The sequence below is a fragment of the Pseudophryne corroboree genome, chromosome 2 (assembly GCF_028390025.1).
Source record: "Pseudophryne corroboree isolate aPseCor3 chromosome 2, aPseCor3.hap2, whole genome shotgun sequence".
Taxonomy (NCBI): domain Eukaryota; kingdom Metazoa; phylum Chordata; class Amphibia; order Anura; family Myobatrachidae; genus Pseudophryne; species Pseudophryne corroboree.
The window spans coordinates 868,047,372-868,071,489 of NC_086445.1; the positions used below are offsets into that span (position 1 = coordinate 868,047,372).

A 24,118-nucleotide genomic window follows, 5' to 3' on the forward strand; every position below is an offset into this window, starting at 1 on the left:
ATTTTGCAGTCCGAATGAACTGCAGAGTTGGAGCAGAGTAGGTTTTCCTAGCTGGGGTTGCTGCAGAAGGAAGGTATGTAGACTTAGCTTTGGATATCCACGTATCCAGTTCATCTCCAAAAACAGCCTCACCCGTGAATGGTAGGCTATCCACGCCTTTCCTTTATTCCGCATCCGCAGTCCACTGGTGTAGCCACAAGCATCTGCGTGCTGACACTGCCATGGCAGTGGTGCGTGCGTTGAGCAAACCAATTTCCTTTAAGGCCTCCACCATAGAGTTATCAGAATCCTGAATATGCTGTAGGAGTAAAATAATCTCCCCCCTGGGTAAGGAATCTAAGCCATCAATTAGGTTACCTGACCACTTAGAAATGGCCCTAGTGATCCATGCACAAGCAATAGTGGGTCTCTGGGCTACCCCAGCCGCAGTGTATAAAGTCTCTTCAGGAATATGTAGGACAGATCTGATAGCCTCAATGAGGGCCTGTATACCCTGTGACAGGACAGCATCCCCCTCCACCCCACTCACATCCACCTCACCCTCCTCTGGATCAGATGTGTCAGGATCATTATCACCCTGCATGATTTGGGCCAGAGTACGCTTTTGTGGGCAAATGGCGAGAGTGAGAGAGACATGCGAGCTGAATCTCTATTTATCAGGTCATCCATAGACTGCCATAAGAATTTTGTCTCATTCTCAGCATGAGACAGCTTAGTAGAAATATTTGAAATCATCCCTTTAATGGAGGCCAACCATGGGGGATTCAGCCTCACTGGACTGGGAGTGAACACTATCCTGAGTACAGGGTAGTGAGTCCCCAGGGTATAAGAGACATTCCGCTGTACAAGACATGATTGTAAAGGGACACACACACTAGTGAATACTCAGTATATGTAGGCAAGGTCCTCAGAGACACAGAAATCAGAGCCAGCCACACAGCGCCCCTTCTAGCAAGGTAAAAGCTAGCTGGGTCGCACAGAAATAAGCACCTTAGTAGTGGTTATAATATTAAACTTGCTCCCCCCCTTTACTAAGACCCCCTGGTACCACTGAGGAGACTTGGCGTCCTTGTGGAGGAGCTGCACATCCCTGGGAATGCTGCTGGAGAGCTGTAGGATCCGCTCTGAGTGAATCCCCGCCCCCTGTAATGGCACGCAGCTTCTCGCATTTTTTATACTGGCCCTGAGGAAAAAAATGTCTAACCAAGAATTAAAACCCCTGTTACTACGTTGTGGCCATCAGCGGAGGCTCAGCGTGCCCCTCACAGCGGGACACACCGCAGCGTGCGTCTGTCTGAGCTCCCTGAAACGCAGCCTGCAGTCAGAGCTGTGCTCCAGCCCTTGTACTGCCATTCCCGCCGGCACCCCGCTACCCAGGACGCCGGCATTGTACTCGCCACTCTTCATCTTCTGGCTTTGTTAGGGGGTGGCAGCGTGCTGGGGGAGGGTGCGCTGCGCGGGTGTGGCTTGCGAATGGCTCCCTCACGAGCTTAGTGTCCTGTCAGAGAAACGGGACCATTAACTCTAAGGAAGTTGGGCCGCTCTTCCTCCCCCAAGTCCCACGAAGCAGTCAGGCTGTTGCCAAACAGCCCTGACTAAAATAACAAACATTTAAAATAAAAGTAGAAAACTCTTCAGGAGCTCTCCAAAGAGTGACCGGCTCCTCCAGGCACATTTTCTAAACAGAGTCTAGTAGGAAGGGCATAGAGGGAGGAGCCAGCCCACACTAATGATTTCTTAAAGTGCCCATGGATCCTAGTGAACCAGTCTATACTCCATGGTACTAATGCATACCTCAGTATTCTCTAGGACGTAAGAGAAGGAAAAAAAAAAACCCAGGTCTAATTTGCATAAGAAACAAGATGACTTCAACAACACAGGTACAACAACCGGTACAGGAAATCTTCCTTCAGGGTCCTGCTGGCTAATTGTCCTACCTTTTCAACTGCGAACAAATGTATTTATACTTTGTGAATAAATGAAATAATGGATCAAAAAAAAACTGCAATTTGTATCTGTAACCTATTAAAAACATATCTCTTTCTTATATATATATATATAGATATAGATAGATAGATAGATAGATAGATAGATAGATAGATAGATAGATAGATAGATAGATAGATAGATAGATAGATAGATAGATAGATAGATATCTGCTCGGGGGTCCGGCACTCCATAGTCTTGAGCATACATCAACGCCGGTGCCCTCGAAAGAGGGAAGATACAGGGACTCGGCGGAGCGGCACTCGGCTTCACATCAAATAAACAGACACCTTTTCCTGTGTCAACGTTTCAATGTATTGGACACATTGGGGTCAATTCTATTCGACAACTTAAGAATAGCGCCAGGAATTAGTTCCCGACGCTATTCAATTCAGCTGCTAGTGACCCGCAATTGTCGGGAATTCTTCTCTCATCCCCGGGGGATGAGAGAAGAAACCCGACAAAAATGCTGCCTCGCGGCCGGCGCGAGGCTGATTCTGTCGGGAATCAGCCTCGCGCCGGGGAGTTAAGTCGGAGAATGCCCGTTCTCCCGACAAATCAACCTGTTTAGTCGGCGAGAACAGGACATCGCCGACTTAACTGGAGCTGAATTGAATAGCGTCGGGAGCTAATTCCCGGCGCTATTCTTAAGTTGCTGAATAGAATTGACCCCATTGTCCAATACAGGGTTGTCCTGACGAAAATGTGTCCAATACATTGAAACGTTGACACAGGAAAAAGGTGTCCGTGTTTATTTGATGTGAAGCAGAGTGCCGCGCCGCCGAGTCCATATCTATATCTCGCTCTCTCTATCTCTATCTCTCTATCTCTCTACACATATACACATCCGGCACTCTGCGCAGCAATGGAAATGCCTGGGTGCCCTCCTAAAGATAATGCAGTATCTGTACCTTCCCCACCTGTGGCTCAGGTGTATCTGGCAAAGGACAAGAGGCGGCACTCCAAGGTCTTGAAAAAACTTTTATATGCAAAGCATAGTGCAAAACAGGGCAATAAAGTGCAAAAAATGGGGAGACATGGTGGTCTTACGACGTTTCAAGGCATCAAGCCTTTTCCTCAGGTAAGGATACCCATGTAGCGTGCAGAAGGAAATAATATATATATATATATATATATATATATATATATATATATATACATACATATCACAAACATTCAAAGCAATGTTTTTTCCATTTGTACAAACAAAACATTTAGTGTTAAGAAGGAACCCCCCCCCCACAACAACAACAAAAAAAGCAAAACAAAACAAAAATACCACATAGTAATCAACATATCACTTGTGTTTTATTCTCCCACTAATTAATAAGAACGCCATTAGGACAGGAAGTATGGTGCCTTAAATAAACCTCTTGGGCATAAATAAACATCATTACATAAGCATTGTTTCCCTGTGGGACATGTCTCCTCAGACCACTCCCAATGGCTTGTAAACAAGGAAACCACATTAACACTTGACAATTCACCACCTCAGTCTTTCAGCGACTTCTTAAAAAAGCACCAATGTCTAAACAGAAGACCCATAAAAGGTTTTCGATTTCAGGGAAAAAAAAAATCTTCTTTTAACAGTCTATACTATCTTAGCCAAAGCACAGCAATCGCTTGCAGCATCATGCCTCGCCTTGTACTCCAGTAGGTGGGATGAAAGATCCTTGGTTCGTATGCCCAAAAGGCTGCCATGCCTGGTACGTTTTGTGGGAGGCTTAGCTAACCTGTGTGATGGGGTCTAGTATGGTATGCCGGCGGCCGGGCTCCCGGCGACCAGCGCTCCGGGAGCCCGACCGCCGGCATACCGACAGCGCGGCAAGCGCAATTGAGCCCCTTGCGGGCTCGCCACGCTGCGGGCACAGTCTCCCTCCAGGGGGGTCGTGGACCACCACAAAGGAGAAAAAGTGTCGGTATGCCGGCTGTCGGGATTCCGGCGCCGTTATACTGTGCGCCGGGATCCCGACAGTCTGCATACTGATTGATGACCACCAGTGTGATTTAGTAATCAAAATGTAACAATAACCATGTAATATGCCCAGTGTGCCTATTATGTTTACTATAGAAACATAGGGAGGAATTCAGTTGTATAATAGGTGCCCGTCGGCAGCAATCCAATTGTGCTCCCGTATGGGTGCGCATGCTGCCAGCGCCGACATTTCTTCCCCCCCATGCTTGCGAAAAGTGGTCCGTTTGACCATCCAAAAAGGCACTTTCCGTGTCGTAACCTGCACTTCGGTTGAGTTTAGCAATTTTACGCGGCTTAACCTGGTCTGTCTGAATGATTTATTACCAGATATTTTTATAGTGTGCACATATTCCGCAGCGCTTTACAGAGAATATTTGGCCATTCACATGAGTGCCCGCCCCAGTGGAGATTACACACCTCATGTACCCCACACACATTCACACTAATGTTCATTTTGTTGAGAGACAATTAACCTACCAGTATATTTGTGAATTGCGCCTGCCGATCTCCCATCACTTTAGACAGGAGATTGTATGCACAAAAACAAATGAAAAATTGTCCCTACAATAGGGGCCAATTTTATTGTTGCCAGTTCCCTCTGCTGGTCATCTACAGGAATGAGCGTTTATTGGAGGCGTTCAGTTGTTGTTAATTGCAGAAGTCAATTTTTTTCTTGCAGCTTCTGGAGGTGCAAGAAAAAGTGTGTAAAAAAGTCTGTAGCTTAGGCACCCAATCAAGATGTTTGGACACTCAGAAGGTGGCAAGCACAAATGGTTCCCCACGCGGTAATCGTGCCCAAAAAGAGCAACAATTGAATGGCTCCGTTAGTCATCCACTGGTGGAAACAACTGTCCATATTTTCGTAGAATTGCCCATTTCTTTCTGGATTTAACTAGTTCTGCAGACATAGGGGATATTCTATTGTCAGCTGTAATTTACCACTGCTAATAGGTTTGCCGGGGGGTATCCTATTAGTACTGATGCCGGAATTTATCAGGTATTATGCTTTGCGTGCATCAGGCACACAAAGCATAATCCTCGATATGCAGCCCTTCAGACCCGCGATAACACATAGGGCCTGGGAAGTTATCCCGGATCCCATGTGTTATGGCCACAAACAGAATTATTCCAGCCGGAAAAAAATAATATTTTACTTACCGGTAACTCGTAGTCCGTAGTGGATGCTGGGGACTCCGTAAGGACCATGGGGAATAGACGGGTTCCGCAGGAGACAGGGCACTCTAAGAAAGAATTAGGACTACTGGTGTGCACTGGCTCCTCCCTCTATGTCCCTCCTCCAGACCTCAGTTAAGGAAACTGTGCCCGGAAGAGCTGACAGTACAAGGAAAGGATTTTGGAATCCAGGGTAAAACTCATACCAGCCACACCAATCACACCGTATAACTCGTGATAAACTTACCCAGTTAACAGTATGAACAACAACAGAGCATCAGACCAACCTGATGTAACCATAACATAACCCTTATGTAAGCAATAACTATATACAAGTATTGCAGAAGAAGTCCGCACTTGGGACGGGCGCCCAGCATCCACTACGGACTACGAGAAATAGATTTACCGGTAAGTAAAATCTTATTTTCTCTAACGTCCTAGTGGATGCTGGGGACTCCGTAAGGACCATGGGGATTATACCAAAGCTCCCAAACGGGCGGGAGAGTGCGGATGACTCTGCAGCACCGAATGAGCAAACACAAAGTCCTCCTCAGCCAGGGTATCAAACTTGTAGAATTTTGCAAAAGTGTTTGAACCCGACCAAGTAGTTGCTCGGCAAGCTGTAATGCCGAGACCCCTCGGGCAGCCGCCCAAGAAGAGCTCCCCTTCCTTGTGGAATGGGCTTTTACTGATTTTGAAGGCGGTAATCCAGCCGCAAAATGAGCCTGCTGAATCGTGTTACAGATCCAGCGAGCAATAGTTTGCTTTGAAGCAGGAGCACCCAGCTTGTTGGATGCATACAGGATAAACAACGACTCAGTTTTCCCGACTCCAGCCGTTCTGGCTACATAAACCTTCAAAGCCCTGACTACCTCTAGTAACTTGGCATCCCCCAAGTCACAAGTAGCCGCAGGCACAATAGGTTGGTTCAAGTGAAAAGATGACACCACTTTTGGCAGAAATTGCGGACGAGTCCATAATTCTGCCCTGTCCATATGGAAACCAGATAGGGGCTTTTATGTGACAAAGCCGCCAATTCTGACACACGCCTAGCCAACAGCATGACCACCTTCCTCGTGAGATATTTTAACTCCACGGTTTTAAGTGGCTCAAACCAGTGTGATTTCAGGAAACTCAACACCACGTCAAGATCCCAAGGTGTCAATGGTGGCACAAAAGGGGCTGAATATGCAGCAGTCCCTTTACAAAACGTCTGAACTTCAGGAAGAGAAGCCAGTTCCTTTTGAAAAAATTGATAGGGCTGAAATCTGGACCTTAATGGACCCCAATTTTAAGCCCAAAGTCACTCCCGACTGTAGGAAATGAAGGAACCTGCCCAGCTAAAATTCCTCTGTAGGGGCCTTCCTGGCCTCACACCAAGCAACATATTTTCGCCATATACGGTGATAATGTTTTGCTGCCACGTCCTTCCTAGCCTTTATCAGCGTAGGAATAACTTCATCCGGAATGCCTTTTTCTGCTAGGATCCGGCGTTCAACCGCCATGCCGTCAAACGCAGCCGCGGTAAGTCTTGGAACAGACAGGGCCCCTGTTGCAACAGATCCTGTCTGAGAGGCAGAGGCCATGGGTCCTCTGTGAGCATTTCTTGTAGTTCCGGGTACCAAGTCCTTCTTGGCCAATCCGAAACAATGAGTATTGTTGTCACTCCTCTTTTTCTTACGATTCTCAGCACCTTGGGTATGAGAGGAAGAGGAGGAAACACATAGACCGACTGGAACACCCACGGTGTTACTAGTGCGTCCACAGCTACCGCCTGAGGGTCTCTTGACCTGGCGCAATACATTTGTAGCTTTTTGTTGAGGCGGGATGCCATCATGTCCACCTGTGGCAGTCCCCAATGACTTGTAATCTGTGTGAAGACTTCTTGATGAAGTCCCCACTATCCCGGGTGGAGGTTGTGCCTGCTGAGGAAGTCTGCTTCCCAGTTGTCAACTCCCGGAATGAACACTGCTAACAGTGCTTTTACGTGATTCTCCGCCCCGCGAAGAATTCTGGTGGCTTCCGCCATCGCCACCCTGCTCCTTGTGCCGCCTTGGCGGTTTACATGAGCCACTGCGGTGATGTTGTCTGCTTGAATCAGCACCGGTTGGTAGCGAAGCAGAGGCTCCGCTTGACTTAGGGCGCTGTATATGGCCCTTAGTTCCAGGATATTGATGTGCAGACAAGTCTCCTGACTTGACCACAGACCCTGGAAATTTCTTCCCTGTGTGACTGCCCCCCACCCTCGGAGGCTTGCATCCGTGGTCACCAGGACCCAGTCCTGAATGCCGAACCTGCGACCCTCAATAAGGTGGGCACTCTGCAGCCACCACAGAAGAGACACCCTGGCCCTGGGGGATAGGGTGATCAGCCGCTGCATCTGAAGATGCGATCCGGACCACCTGTCCAACAGATCCCACTGAAAGGTCCTCGCATAGAACCTGCCAAAGGGAATGGCTTCGTATGACGCCACCATCTTTCCCAGGACTCGCGTGCATTGATGCACCGACACCTGTTTTGGTTTTAAGAGGCCTCTGACCAGAGTCACGAGCTCCTGAGCCTTCTCCGCCGGGAGAAAAACCTTCTTTTGGTCTGTGTCCAGAATCATGCCCAAGAAGGGCAGACGCGTCGTAGGAATCAGCTGCGACTTTGGAATATTCAGAATCCAGCCGTGCTGTTGCGACACCTCCCGAGTGTGTGCTACGCTGATCAGCAACTGCTCTCTGGACCTCGCCTTTATGAGGAGATCGTCCAAGTATGGGATAATTGTAACTCCTTGCTTTCGCAGAAGCACCATCCTTTCTGCCATAACCTTGGTAAATATTCTCGGTGCCGTGGACAGACCAAACGGCAACGTCTGGAATGGGTAATTACAATCCTGTACCACAAATCTGAGGTACGCCTGATGAGGTGGATAAATGGGGACATGAAGGTATGCATCCTTTATGTCCGGAGACACCATATAATCCCCCCCTTCCAGGCTTGCGATGACCGCTCTGGGCGATTCCATCTTGAACTTGAACCTTTTCAGGTATATGTTCAGGGATTTTAAATTCAATATGGGTCTGACCGAACCGTCCGGTTTCGGTACTACAAACATGGTCGAATAATAACCCTTTCCTTGTTGAAGAAGGGGAACCTTGACCACCACCTGCTGAAGATACAATTTGTGAATTGCATTTAACACTGTTTCCCTCTCGTGGGGGGAAGCCGGCAGGGCCGTCGGTGAGGGGGCATCTTCTCAAAGTCCAGATTGCATCCCTGAGACACAATATCTATTGCCCAGGGACCTAACAGGGAGTGAACGCACTTGTGGCTGAACTTACGCAGGCGTGCCTCCAGCGGGCCTAGCTCCGCCTGTGGAGCCCCAGCGACATGCGGTGGATTTTTGTAGAGGCCGGGGAGGACTTCTGTTCCTGGGACCTAGCTGTGTTGTGCAGCTTCTTTCCTCTGCCCCCACCTCTGGCAAGAAAGGACGCACCTCGGACTTTCTTGTTTCTTTGTTCTAGAGGCTGCATTTGATAATGTCGTGCTTTCCTAGGCTGTGCAGGAATATAAGGCAAAACAACAGAATTACCAGCTATAGCTGTGGAGACCAGGTCCGAGAGCCCTTCTCCACACAATCCTCAGCCTTCCATATGCCTCTTAAGTCGGCATCATCTGTCCATTGCATATTCTACAGGACACGTCAAGCAGAAATCGACATAGCTTTGTCCATAGCTTTGTCTCTAGGACCCAGTATACTCATGTCTCTTTGGGCATGTTATATATCTATATCTATATACACACATAAATCTCTTAAGATAGCATCTTTAATATAGATCTATATATATAGATCTATATATATAGATCTATATATATAGATCTATATATATAGATCTATATATATATAGATCTATATATATAGATCTATATATATAGATCTATATCTATATCTATATATATATATATATATCTATATCTATATATCTATATATCTATATATCTATATATATATATATATATACACACACACACATACATCTACATACTAGGGTCTCAATCTCTGCTGATAAGGTACCCGTCCACGCTGCCCCAGCGCTATAAACCCATGCCGACACAATCGCCGGTCTGAGTAGTGTACCAGAATGTGCACGCTATCTGCAGGATCCCTGAGAATAGCTGTTACGACAGGTTACCTTTTGGGCAAACGTGACACCCTAGGGGAAGATTCCCATCATATCCTGGCCCTAGTGGGGAAAGGATACTGCCTGAGAATTATTTGTGGGAAACTGCAGTCTCTTGTCTGGAGATTCCCGCTCTTTTTCCTCACGAGAGGAGGGAAATTTACCTCAGCTTCCTTCCCCTTAAACATGTGTACCCTTGTGTCAGGGACAGATAAGTCATCAGTGATATGCAAATCATCTTTTATTACAATAATCCTATATTGAATACTTTTCTGCCATTTTGGCTGTAACTTTGCATTATCATAGTCGACACTGGAGTCAATCTCCGTGTCGACATCAGTGTTTATTAATTTGGATAGTGAGCATTTAGAGACACTAAAGGTCTCTGCGACATAGGGACAGACATGGGTAGATTTCCTGTCTGTTCTCTAAACTTTTGTGCAATAAATTCACCTCAGCACTTTATTACACATATCCAACAGGTGTTGGCGTTGTCGACGGAGACACCCTCACACACACATATTTGCTCTATCTCCTCCATAGGGGAGCCTTTTACCTCAGACATGTCGACACATGTACCGACACACCACACACACAGGGGATGCTCTATTTGAAGACAGTTCCCCCACAAGGCCCTTTGGAGAGACAGAGAGAGAGAGTATGCCAGCACACACCCCAGCGCTATATGACCCAGGAATTACACAGTAACGTAGTGTTAACCCAGTAGCTGCTGTATATATTGTTTTTACGCCAAATTTATGTGCCCCCCCTTTCTTTTCACCCTCTTCTATCGTCTGCAGGGGAGAGCCTGGGGAGCTTCCTCTCAGCGGAGCTGTGGAGAGAAAATGGCGCTGGTGAGTGCTGAGGAAGAAGCTCCGCCCCCTCAGCGGCTGGCTTCTGTCCCGCGATTTTGTGTAAAATAATGGCGGGGGCTCATGCATATACACAGTGCCCAGCTGTATATATGCTCTATTATGCCAGGAGGTACTCAATTGCTGCCCAGGGCGCCCCCCCCTGCGCCCTGCACCCTACAGTGACCGGAGTGTGCGGGTTTAATGTGGTAGCAATGGCGCACAGCTGCAGTGCTGTGCGCTACCTCATATGAAGACAGGAGTCTTCTGCCGCCGATTTTGAAGTCTTCTTGCTTCTCTCGCCGGCTTCTGTCTTCTGGCTCTGCGAGGGGGACGGCGGCGCGGCTCCGGGATCGGACGATCAAGGGTGAGTTCCTGTGTTCGATCCCTCTGGAGCTAATGGTGTCCAATAGCCTAAGAAGCACGACCTATCCGCAGTTAGTAGGTTTGCTTCTCTCCCCTCAGTCCCACGTAGCAGAGAGTCTGTTGCCAGCAGATCTCTCTGAAAATAAAAAATCCTAACAAAATACTTTCTTATTAGCAAGCTCAGGAGAGCTCACTAAAGTGCACCCAGCTCTGTCCGGGCACAGATTCTAACGGAGGTCTGGAGGAGGGACATAGAGGGAGGAGCCAGTGCACACCAGTAGTCCTAATTCTCTCTTAGAGTGCCCTGTCTCCTGCGGAGCCAGTCTATTCCCCATGGTCCTTACGGAGTCCCCAGCATCCACTAGGACGTTAGAGAAAACGGCCTTTAATAGGATAGCCCGATACCATTGAGCTAAAAATCGCAAAAAACTAAACTATTTTATTCCAGTCAAAAAATTTACGGGGCCAATAGGATACCCCCGATTATCTTTATATTGTTACTTCATGGATATCCCTGATTATCTTTTTATTGTTACTTCATTTATATGACCTTTGATAGCAAGGTGGACTGCTGGGCTGTTAGCACTTGCTACAACTGTAACTAATTGGATGCTTTGTGTTATATTCAAAGGCAACTACAGTATATTCCTAAAGGTGGGTACACACTGATATAGTGTTCACGCTAGGCAGTTTTAGCAGGCGCGCCTGCACGATTTTTTAAGGGCAAAACCCGCCCTGCCCTTTCTGCGGCGCCCTGCTAAAACTGCCGCCCGCTTCCTGCCCTTACAGCGTGTAAAGATGCCACGCGCATTCACGCTGAGAGAGCACTTGGGGGAAGCCAGCACACGCCCCGAACAGTGACGCCGCCGCCGCCCCATGCCCCCTTTTTTTACGTCTGTGGGCTGAACCGCCCACTTTTACCAGCAATGACCCGCCCCCTATTTTGCATGGCCGCCCCCCCTTTCCGCCGCGCACGCACGCTAGTGCCCCTCTAGATCCGGTGCCCTGCCCGGATTCTAGAGTGAACACTAAAATATAACTGCAGATCAATTGATCGGCAGATATATCTTTGGACGGATCGGGCAGTGTGCTGTGCAAACACACTGCCCGATCCGACGGGGACAGACGTCATGAACTGGGCGGGCATGTACACACGCCCGCCTAGTTCAGCTGTCAATCACTGCCGGCCGCCGCAGCATGTGTACGGGCGGCTGGTTGGTCGCTTGCACACACAGCTATGCGCCAATATATTGGTAGATATATTGGCCGTCGGCTGTGCTGTGGGGCCGACACGATATGTCTGTGAACGACGAAGTTCACAGATATATCGCCCGTACACACTGCCCGACGTACCCGCGATATATCGGCCGTCAATAGAACAGCCGATATCTCGGCCAGTGTGTACCCACCTTTACACTACCAAATGATAAGGAGAACAAGCTATTGCTGAAGCTCACATAAAAAGGACAAAACACATTTACTAAAAGCTACATAGCAGGATACGATCAAACATCACATCCAGCCAAGAAATTGACTCTCTAAAAGGACAGTACCCACGGGGAGAGATGTGTGCTCAGCGATCTGTCAAAGACCCCTCAGCACACATCTCTCCCCCTGCTCAGCACAGCGCGATGTGTGCTGAGCGAGGGGGGGTGCTCATTTCACCCAGCAGGTGAAATCAGCAATGTGCTAGATTGGCTGACAGGCCAATCTAGTACCGGCGATAGCGACGCGCGGGCCATGCATCGCTATCGGGCATACACACAGAGATCCGTGCCTAAAATCTAAGCAAACTATTTTAAGCACAGATCTCTCCGTGTGTACCCCCCTTTAATGAGAACTGTACACACCACATAATGTGACTAGAAGGACAAACTGGCAGTGACATGGAACCTATTCCACAAGTTTATAGAGCAAGCCCCAATATTGCTTGGGTCCAAAAATGGACAAGGCGTAATTTGGGTAATAACGTTTTCAGAACACCAGATCTTCTCCGGTGGCAGTGCAAGCTTTTCCTTGCACCCCCATAGAGAGGACAGCGAAAGCTGTAATGTCGTCTCTTACATAAATGGCAGAGCTGTGAATCACTTTGAACAGAATCTGTCCCAATGTTATTATCATCAGTCACTTACATAGCACCAGCATACGCTGTTGCGCTTTACAATTAGGATGAAAAAAATAAATAAATAAATAAATAAATGGGGGGGGCCTGGTCGCAAGCTTACAAACTTTGCAGCCTATTTCTATTACAAAAGGAAAGCTAAACATACAAATATATTTTCTGTTAAGCAACATGCATTTTAACATTCACAACTTACACAAACTAAACTATGGATTCTCTACAGTATAAAAAACACCACTTACTAGAGTAGCTAGATTGATGAAACTAATGTAGAATTCAGGAGTTGCAACAAATTTTTAAAAGGAGCCAAGGAAGAGGAGCATCCATTTACATCAATAGTACTAACCTACATTTAGGTATTAGCAATTGTTTTGTTTTTTTTCTCTCCAATCATTTTTATTCTCTTTTTTTTTTTACATTTTAAAGGGAGTACAGAAAAAAGGGAGAGTAGGGAGAATAGACACGGTACAAGTCAACTGCGTTGCTGGTTACCGTGCAAAAAAAAAAAAAAATAGTGTTCAACAATGCATTCATCTAAATTTCACAATTTGGACGCATTGACGTTGATTCAATTCGGCAACTTATGAATAGCGCCGGGAATTAGTTCCCGACGCTATTCAATTCAGCTCCAGTTAAGTCGGCAATGGCCCGTTCTCGCCGACTAAACAGGTTGAATTGTCGGGAGAACGGGCATTCTCCGACTTAACTCCCCGGCGCGAGGCAGCACTTTTGTCGGGTTTCCTCTCTCATCCCCCGGGGATGAGAGAAGAATTCCCGACAATTGCGGGTAATTAGCAGCTGAATTGAATAGCGTCGGGAACTAATTCCCGGCGCTATTCATAAGTTGCCGAATTGAATCGACCCCATTGTTCCTCAAGAACCTGACCACTTATAACAATTCTACGACCTTATTGCACATCTACATCACCCACCCTATTGAATGACACCTGAACCATAAAAATCGGTGCAGTCATTGCGGAGTAGTTGCTCTTACAAAAAAAAAAAAAAACACAAAACAAATTGCGAGGCCGGTTACATTTACAGATGTGCAGTATACACGCAAATAATATAAAAACAGGGAAGGTACAGGAAAGTGATCAAAGACAAGATGATCTCACCCAATAAATGGACACAAATCACCACTTTGATAACGGAGGATGAACATAGAAGAAAGTCCTAAACAAATAAACGGACAGGTGAAGGCATAAAGATTAACAGTAAGTCCTAACTGTTTCAAGGGAAAGACATATGTATTCCTGGCGGACGGGATGCCGGCTGTCAGTATTCAGACAGCGGTATCCGGCCCGCCAGAATGCCGACAGCTGGGCGAGCGCTACGAGTCCCCTTATGGGCTCGGTTGCGCTCGCCACAGGATCTAATCCCTCTATATGGGTGTCATGGACACCCACGAATGGGAATAGCCCGTGAGCTGTTTTTCCGGCATCGGTATCCTGACCACCGGCAAATTGATTGCCTCCCCTTTGAAGCACATAGGCTACCTTACTCCCGAGATTTGCTCAAACATGCTATAATCCATGGCTGGCTGGGAAATTACCAAAGACCAGGTAGACGATGCATCTGGCTATATGCCTTGGACTCTAGTTTATTTTGTCAATCACTGTTATAAGCATACAGTATACTGTATACCTCTACTTGCCTGCTCCTATAAAAAATAAGAACACAAAAGCATGATATAAGTAAAAAAAATTGTATCATGCTGCAGTTACAAGAATTGCCACATTGGCAAAAAAACAAAAAACAAACAAACCCAAAAATCTAAACTAAAACGTATTTGCAAATACACAAATAATGCTGAAACTTTATAAAGGAAACAAAGCATAGCCTAAATTCTATTTTCAATCTGCTGTAGTATTTGACAGAATACTGTACATGTGGAACAATATTTTGGCCCCAATTTTTATACATGCATCCAATCATATTAACTCCGACACAGAAACATCTGGTCTTCACCCCAAACCAGTGTGTAAACATTAGGACTTTTCAGTTGAACAGACCTGAATTCACACAATGCCCCATTAAACTACTGAATATATACACAATATTAATGGAATTTAAAAAGTTATAGTACAATCTAATATAGCATGTCACGTGTGTTATAGCACCATTGCTCATTTATTCTCTAGAGACATCATGAAAGGAAAGGTTTACAGACACGTCTGATATGGTCTAATCTATAAACACAGACCATAATCACTGTTATCAGCATTGAAATGCAAAGAAATGATTAAGCAGAGTATGCAATAGGTATATAAGAAGGAAAACACACATTTGTCGTATCCATAAAGAAATGTATGATTTATACAATACCATTTGCATCTATCCACAGCACAGGAAAAACAGAACACAGTGGTTTCCTAAATGATACATTACAAATAGAAGTGTCTACAAGACCAACAACACGTTATCTACACTGTACAAACGACTTCCTGCCTGTGTCACCTCCCTTCAGTGGTTAAATGGCAGCATTGTTTACACAGCACACACATTACTCACTTTTCATTTCAAAATGGACCAAAAGTCCTACATTTATATTGTTGGATATGAACCAAGAAGGCAAAATGCAATATACAATGTTAAGATGATATCCAGCACTGTTAAGTATAACGACACACCTTTAAGCGTCCTAATATGTCTGCTGAGTTATAGGCCCTACACACTGGCCGATTTTTTGAAAGATATGAACGATCTCGTTCATAAATGAACGAGAACTCGTTCATATCTTTCAGTGTGGAGGCTCCAGCGATGAACGATGCACGGTCCCACGCTCGTTCATCGCTGGTCCCCCGTCGGCTGTGCATGCAGGCCAATATGGACGATCTCGTCCATATTTGCCTGCAGTTCTATGGAGCCGCGTGACGGGGGGAGTGAAGAAACTTCACTCCGCCCGTCACTGCCCCCCCCCCCCCCCCCGCCGCCGGGTCGCTCGTCGGCCATATCCGCCGTCGGGCAGCTCGGCCAGTGTGTAGGGCCCCTTAGAGAACACTGCTACAGAGTAATTAGGGAGAGCAAAAGGTAGAGATAGGAGATATATAGAGATATATAGAGAGAGAGAGAGAGAGAGAGAGAGAGAGAGAGAGAGAGAGAGAGAGAGAGAGAGAGAGAGATATATATATATATATATTGAAAGAAACGATGTACAGGTGCGCTGGTGTTCTTTCAATTAACCACAGTTCACAGGTAATCAAGCCTTGCACTGTTAGCACTGGTGTAATGGACACCGAAGCAATTCCCCAGAGGCTCAGAATACCTTTGAGCAAAATGACACCTAGAAAAAGAATTTAGGAGAATGCGCCCATAGTGCAGATCATTTTTATTTTATGAATGCATCATTAAAACAGACATGTCACAGGTAAAAGTATTCCCGTACCAGATTAGACCCACTCTTTGGGCCAGTTTATGAACATGAAATCATTCACCAGGCAAACCTCCACCGCTGTGTGCAGACGCCAGGACCATGCACCGCGCCGGCAATCCGAACCCGTCAGGCCACTCGCGACGGACACAGGGAGATGAAAGCCGAGTGAAAAAGAGCACACACGTCTGGCAAGCTCCGCCCCAACGCGTTTCGTGGATACTTCGTCAGGAGCCTCCTGACGAAGTATCCACGAAACGCGTTGGGGCGGAGCTTGCCAGACGTGTGTGCTCTTTTTCACTCGGCTTTCATCTCCCTGTGTCCGTCGCGAGTGGCCTGACGGGTTCGGATTGCCGGCGCGGTGCATGGTCCTGGCGTCTGCACACAGCGGTGGAGGTTTGCCTGGTGAATGATTTCATGTTCAGAAACTGGCCCAAAGAGTGGGTCTAATCTGGTACGGGAATACTTTTACCTGTGACATGTCTGTTTTAATGATGCATTCATAAAATAAAAATGATCTGCACTATGGGCACATTCTCCTAAATTCTTTTTCTAGATAGATAGATAGATACACATATACACACACATATATATACACACACACACACAAATACTCTGACCGTGTCATACATATTATTCAGCTCAGCCTCACACGCATACACAAATATTAACGTTGGTGGCTTAACTTACTAAATCAACCTCATTTATAAAAGTATCAGATGCACACATTAATGAGCTATGAAAAGCAAGGCAATTACTGACAATTGTTGATTTAATTACCTACAAGCCCGGTGATGTGACTTAGCAACGGACACATCGACTCACCCCGCTCTTGCAGGTGTTTGTATGCAGCCCTATGGGACAGCAGACATAAACCTGCAAATTCAGGACTATTTTAAGTTCAACACGCGTGCGCACTTACTGGTGGGTCGTAATTAACTGACCTGTCCACAAAGTCTACTGTAATGATTAGCATCAATAAGGTGTTAACTAAACAACAGTGAAATAAAAAGTACACAAACAGTAGAAGACTTTGGAATTCAGTGTACTACATAAATAGCAATTATGACAGATGTAACCGTTTTATTTATATACAAACCACAACAAGCATTTTTATGGACCAGAATACATCTCTTAAATACCAAAATTTGGGCCTGGAATGCATCCCTACGCACGTGTGTTTAAACATATAAAATAAAGGTTGTCCTTGAGTAACAATGCTGGCAGCCTTCCCAGCACCAATGAATGCATTTACAAGGAGACTTATTCAAGCCTAATTATATTTTCTCCCACGGTAACTGGAAATGTAACTTGTCCACAATGTAATGCTCTGGACTTACTGTAGATAGGTCCACTTAGGTTAGTAATAATAAATAGCAATCTTCAGGAAACACTGCAAGCATAATAAACCAAGCTTAATATCAGGAATATCAGCACCAACACAATATACTGTGAACCTCTATAAAAGGTTAGCAAAACAAAAAAGACTTTTACCCAGTACAGAAAATGTTAAGGAGCTAGAAATGAGCTGCAATTGGTGAAACGCAAACAGTCTCACTGCTGTGAAGAAACCACATTGTTGAGACTCATGAAAGAAAGACCATAGCTCCTCTTGTTATTGACTGAGAAAGGGCAGCACAGGCTCCACCTACTGGTGGCTGATTGCAAAATGTTACCAATTTACACTGATTCTAAGAAGTACTGTATAAGAAAACTTGTACATTTTATTTAAAACTGCAGAAGCGGGGATGCACAGGATTGTAATATGTTTACACTATTACATATATACACACACACACACACACACACACACCACATAACGCTGCATTACAGCACTGTAAGAGCAATAGTCTCTACGCAGACAAATTTGTAAAGCACTCCCCCTTACTCCATATTGAGAACAAAACACAATCTCCTCCATACACACTGATAGAAAGCAGCTACTCTATTTCCAGGCAACCATTCAGTAGCAGACCTAACAATGACATAAGCAATTAGAAACTTGATAGAACTAGAAGTACTTTAACTCCTAATAGTAAAAACAAATGTGGATGAAGTTAATGGAGAAAGAAGCCTTTCAAAAAGAAACTAAAGCAAACTGCAAGTCTAAAAGGTGCCCACACACTGAGCGTTTCACAAACGAGTCAGTCCCTAACTCACGATTTTGTTACAAAAAAGTGCTCTTTTAACAAACGATTTATTGTACAATCTTAGTCCAATTCATCTAATTCGCTAAGGACATTGCCAGACCTTGACTACAGCACGTAAGATCAGAGCATACATCATATGAGCTGCGGGGACGCACATCGGATCTTTATCGTTTCAGGAGAACATAGGATTTGCACGCTTGTGAACGATACATCGTTATGATGAATTGTTTTCATCCAAATTGACCCCAAAATCTCTCAGTGTGTGGCCACCTTAACAGTGTGATAGACTCAACGGACCAAACCAGTAGAAGGCACAAAAACATTAATGGCTGAATTAAACAATGTATGGTTTGCTGCGTTACAAAATGGGAAAACAGGGGACCTGCAGCCTCTTACCAGCACTGGAGATGGAAGGCAGCCGGGCAGTGATCACAACAGAGCAGATCCCCTCCTTCTTTGCAGCTATCACAGCTGTCATGGTTGGTGGCCCTTCCACTTCTCCTGGGCTCTTTCTCAGGTTTCCTGCTTTTCTTCTCCCCCTCTTCACTCTTGGGGGGTGCCAGAAGAGCTTGGATTTGCTAGTAAAAGAAAAAGGCGGAGGGGTAAAGGATTAGAGACAATAAAAGAAATCCCCGGCATCTCTCTTATCTCCATAGCACTGACAATTGTAATGGGTGGTGTGATCTGGTCATACAGTACACTAAATAACTAAATTACCATAAGCATGAACAACAGTGAACAGCAATGCAGGAGTAAAATCGCTGCTTCAACATCATGATGCATCCTGGGCCTGTGGCTTGTGAGGGTAACAAGGACAGCAGCAACACAATGCTGCCAGGTCTCATTGCTGCAGCACAGCTACACTCATACAAAGGCACACCGTAACCTTACTGCGTGTGGAGAGGAACAAGGTGGAATACATGCTGCTGCTGGTAGGTCTCTGAGGAGGAGACAGGGGTATGTGTTGACGACTCGGCAGAAGGGCACAATGGGGTATGTGTTGCTGCTGGTGAGTCTCTGCAGGTGGGGACGGAGAGTACGTGCTACAGCTGGTGAGTCTAAGCAAGAGGGATACATGCTGTTGCTGAGGAGATTGTGCAGGAAACAACAAAGGGAACTGGTACTGCTGGGGAATCTGCGTAAGAGGGGGGTACATGCTGCTACTGGGGAATGATCAGGAGTGGGGACATAGGGGTACATGCTGCTGTTGGGGGGTATGTGCAGGAGGGGACAGGGGTACATGCTGCTGCTGGGGAGTCTGTGCAGGAGTGGACATAGGGGTACTGTACATGCTGCTGCTTGGGAGTCTGTGCAGAAGGGGACATGGGGCTACATGCTGCTGGGGAGTCTAAACAGGAGGAGGGGAGACATAGGGTTGCATGCTGCTGCTGGGGAGTCAGAGCACGAGGGGACATGGGCGTACGCGCTGCTGCTGCTGGGGAGTCAGAGCACGAGGGGACATGGGCGTACGCGCTGCTGCTGCTGGGGAGTCAGAGCACGAGGGGACATGGGCGTACGCGCTGCTGCTGCTGGGGAGTCAGAGCACGAGGGGACATGGGCGTACGCGCTGCTGCTGCTGGGGAGTCAGAGCACGAGGGGACATGGGCGTACGCGCTGCTGCTGCTGGGGAGTCAGAGCACGAGGGGACATGGAAGTACGCGCTGCTGCTGCTGGGAAGTCAGAGCACGAGGGGACATGGAAGTACGCGCTGCTGCTGCTGGGGAGTCAGAGCACGAGGGGACATGGAAGTACGCGCTGCTGCTGCTGGGGAGTCAGAGCACGAGGGGACATGGAAGTACGCGCTGCTGCTGCTGGGGAGTCAGAGCACGAGGGGACATGGAAGTACGCGCTGCTGCTGCTGGGGAGTCAGAGCACGAGGGGACATGGAAGTACGCGCTGCTGCTGCTGGGGAGTCAGAGCACGAGGGGACATGGAAGTACGCGCTGCTGCTGCTGGGGAGTCAGAGCACGAGGGGACATGGAAGTACGCGCTGCTGCTGCTGGGGAGTCAGAGCACGAGGGGACATGGAAGTACGCGCTGCTGCTGCTGGGGAGTCAGAGCAGGAGGGAAGGGAACATGGAAGTACGCGCTGCTGCTGCTGGGGAGTCAGAGCAGGAGGGAAGGGAACATGGAAGTACGCGCTGCTGCTGCTGGGGAGTCAGAGCAGGAGGGAAGGGAACATGGAAGTACGCGCTACTGCTGCTGGGGAGTCAGAGCAGGAGGGAAGGGAACATGGAAGTACGCGCTACTGCTGGGGAGTCAGAGCAGGAGGGAAGGGAACATGGAAGTACACGCTACTGCTGGGGAGTCAGAGCAGGAGGGAAGGGAACATGGAAGTACACGCTACTGCTGGGGAGTCAGAGCAGGAGGGAAGGGAACATGGAAGTACACGCTACTGCTGGGGAGTCAGAGCAGGAGGGAAGGGAACATGGAAGTACACGCTACTGCTGGGGAGTCAGAGCAGGAGGGAAGGGAACATGGAAGTACACGCTACTGCTGGGGAGTCAGAGCAGGAGGGAAGGGAACATGGAAGTACACGCTACTGCTGGGGAGTCAGAGCAGGAGGGAAGGGAACATGGAAGTACACGCTACTGCTGGGGAGTCAGAGCAGGAGGGAAGGGAACATGGAAGTACACGCTACTGCTGGGGAGTCAGAGCAGGAGGGAAGGGAACATGGAAGTACACGCTACTGCTGGGGAGTCAGAGCAGGAGGGAAGGGAACATGGAAGTACACGCTACTGCTGGGGAGTCAGAGCAGGAGGGAAGGGAACATGGAAGTACACGCTACTGCTGGGGAGTCAGAGCAGGAGGGAAGGGAACATGGAAGTACACGCTACTGCTGGGGAGTCAGAGCAGGAGGGAAGGGAACATGGAAGTACACGCTACTGCTGGGGAGTCAGAGCAGGAGGGAAGGGAACATGGAAGTACACGCTACTGCTGGGGAGTCAGAGCAGGAGGGAAGGGAACATGGAAGTACACGCTACTGCTGGGGAGTCAGAGCAGGAGGGAAGGGAACATGGAAGTACACGCTACTGCTGGGGAGTCAGAGCAGGAGGGAAGGGAACATGGAAGTACACGCTACTGCTGGGGAGTCAGAGCAGGAGGGAAGGGAACATGGAAGTACACGCTACTGCTGGGGAGTCAGAGCAGGAGGGAAGGGAACATGGAAGTACACGCTACTGCTGGGGAGTCAGAGCAGGAGGGAAGGGAACATGGAAGTACACGCTACTGCTGGGGAGTCAGAGCAGGAGGGAAGGGAACATGGAAGTACACGCTACTGCTGGGGAGTCAGAGCAGGAGGGAAGGGAACATGGAAGTACACGCTACTGCTGGGGAGTCAGAGCAGGAGGGAAGGGAACATGGAAGTACACGCTACTGCTGGGGAGTCAGAGCAGGAGGGAAGGGAACATGGAAGTACACGCTACTGCTGGGGAGTCAGAGCAGGAGGGAAGGGAACATGGAAGTACACGCTACTGCTGGGGAGTCAGAGCAGGAGGGAAGGGAACATGGAAGTACACGCTACTGCTGGGGAGTCAGAGCAGGAGGGAAGGGAACATGGAAGTACACGCTACTGCTGGGGAGTCAGAGCAGGAGGGAAGGGAACATGGAAGTACACGCTACTGCTGGGGAGTCAGAGCAGGAGGGAAGGGAACATGGAAGTACACGCTACTGCTGGGGAGTCAGAGCAGGAGGGAAGGGAACATGGAAGTACACGCTACTGCTGGGGAGTCAGAGCAGGAGGGAAGGGAACATGGAAGTACACGCTACTGCTGGGGAGTCAGAGCAGGAGGGAAGGGAACATGGAAGTACACGCTACTGCTGGGGAGTCAGAGCAGGAGGGAAGGGAACATGGAAGTACACGCTACTGCTGGGGAGTCAGAGCAGGAGGGAAGGGAACATGGAAGTACACGCTACTGCTGGGGAGTCAGAGCAGGAGGGAAGGGAACATGGAAGTACACGCTACTGCTGGGGAGTCAGAGCAGGAGGGAAGGGAACATGGAAGTACACGCTACTGCTGGGGAGTCAGCAGGAGGGAAGGGAACATGGAAGTACACGCTACTGCTGGGGAGTCAGAGCAGGAGGGAAGGGAACATGGAAGTACACGCTACTGCTGGGGAGTCAGAGCAGAAGGGAAGGGAACATGGAAGTACACGCTACTGCTGGGGAGTCAGAGCAGGAGGGAAGGGAACATGGAAGTACACGCTACTGCTGGGGAGTCAGAGCAGGAGGGAAGGGAACATGGAAGTACACGCTACTGCTGGGGAGTCAGAGCAGGAGGGAAGGGAACATGGAAGTACACGCTACTGCTGGGGAGTCAGAGCAGGAGGGAAGGGAACATGGAAGTACACGCTACTGCTGGGGAGTCAGCAGCAGTGGGGGGTACATGCTGCTGTTGGGGAGTCTGCAGGAGACATAGGGGTACATGCTGCTGGTGAGCCTCTGCAGGAGGAAACATAGGGGCACACGCTGCTACTGGTGAGCCTCTGCAAAAGGAGACAGAGGGGGCTGCTGCTGGGGACAAGGAAAGGGGGCAGGAACACACAGGAATCCCGCTACCCAGGCCTGTCACTCCGGCACGCACAGCCGGCATTCCCTGCTTACCTCCATCAGACCCCCGGACGTGTCCAGGTCGTACACGATCGTCTTAGTCTCCATGACCGTGCCCGGGAGGCTGGACAGACGGCAAAGAATACACAGGCCCCCGGGGCTCGGTGCTGGCTGGAGGGCGGTCACTGGAGACAGAGTAACGGTGAGGAGGGAGTGCAGGCCTGCAGCCTCGGCGTCACCCTGACAAGAAAGCCTCAGATGAGAGCAGTCCGGGGTGAGGGGGCGCTCCCTGCTCCGGAGATGTGGCGAGGCCTATCCGGGGCCTAGCCGACTGGCCGCCGGTCCCTCCTCCTGCAATGGCTGCGATCTGCGGGAAGCATCAGGGCTCCGGCCATGACGGGCCCTCTTGTCACAGGAAGGTGGGGGAGGTGGCGGGTGCTCGTAGCTCCTTTCCGGGCTCGCTGTTGCGCTCCACTCCTTCCGCGGATGCTTACGTGCGTCTCCCCTCCCCCAACAGCGACCGCGCACTTGGCGCAAAGTGACTGCGCGGGAGACAGCCCTGTGCGCATGCGCACTTCTCGGATGGGGGGGGGGGTATTGAGCCACTATACAGTGGATATGGCAAAAGCGCTAGACTAGTGGACGTAAGTGTGCGCCTGCGCAATGCAGTCAACGGGTTCTTTCAGCCGCTACTCAGAAGACGGGACGGCAGGCTAGGACGTAGACGTCACACTATGCGCATGCGCACTGAAGTTAGGATAGTCTGTTAGGGTCGCCACAGCAGGGCAGGTCGGATGGATACAATGACGTCTAAGGTATGCGCAGGCGCACTACGGTGAGCTGGAGTCGTACAGAGTCGGTACACAGCAGGGGGTAGGACATGGAGAGTCTGGCTACGCGCAAGCGCAATGTGATGGAAAGGGGGTATACAGAGCCGGTACACAGGGGGTGTGGCAGCTGCCTAGGTCACACTGTGTGCGCAGCGCTTTTTCTTCCTGCCGTAGACGTTTTGTTTGGGTTTGTGGCCGAAACATGGGCGCATGCGTAACACGGCCATGTTGAAGGTGGCATATACGAAGTTACAAGTGGTAACAGCGTTCTATAGTGCATTATTCCTGCCGCATTTTGTCATTTTAATTGCTAAATTGTAGTGTTGTGTTATTATCGTTTGTTGACAAGTTACATTTGTTCTAAATTACGTCCCGTTAGGTTTTGTCAGATCAGCTGTTAAAAAATAACACTAATCAGATAACAGTGCGCTCAGATATATTACGTGCTACCCACATGCCTGGATTACTGTAAGGCAATAGAAGTACAAACATGCTTTTCAATCTTGAAAAATAGTCATTCAACATGCAATCCATTATCCTTTCGATTGAAGTTGGAAAATGTCGGGACTGAAACACTA

General features: G+C 48.4%; 1 protein-coding gene across 4 annotated transcripts in view; it reads right to left on the minus strand.

The window, feature by feature from the left end:
- The window catches only part of PHF12 (PHD finger protein 12), a 252,771-nt gene extending 229,316 nt beyond the window's left edge, over positions 1 to 23,455 (minus strand). The window contains exons 1-2 of one of the 4 annotated variants that reach the window (XR_010241510.1): positions 22,765 to 23,455; positions 18,559 to 18,740 (exon numbers count right to left, since the gene is read on the minus strand). Coding sequence is in view for 3 of the 4 variants with exons in the window: in XM_063955905.1 (XP_063811975.1) it covers positions 18,559 to 18,740; positions 22,765 to 22,818 (236 nt within the window). In the remaining variant the exon portion in view is untranslated. The remainder of the gene's footprint in view (positions 1 to 18,558; positions 18,741 to 22,764) is intronic. The other 3 variants (XM_063955905.1, XM_063955904.1, XM_063955906.1) reach the window with 3 other exon arrangements.
- Positions 23,456 to 24,118: the final 663 nt, after the last annotated feature.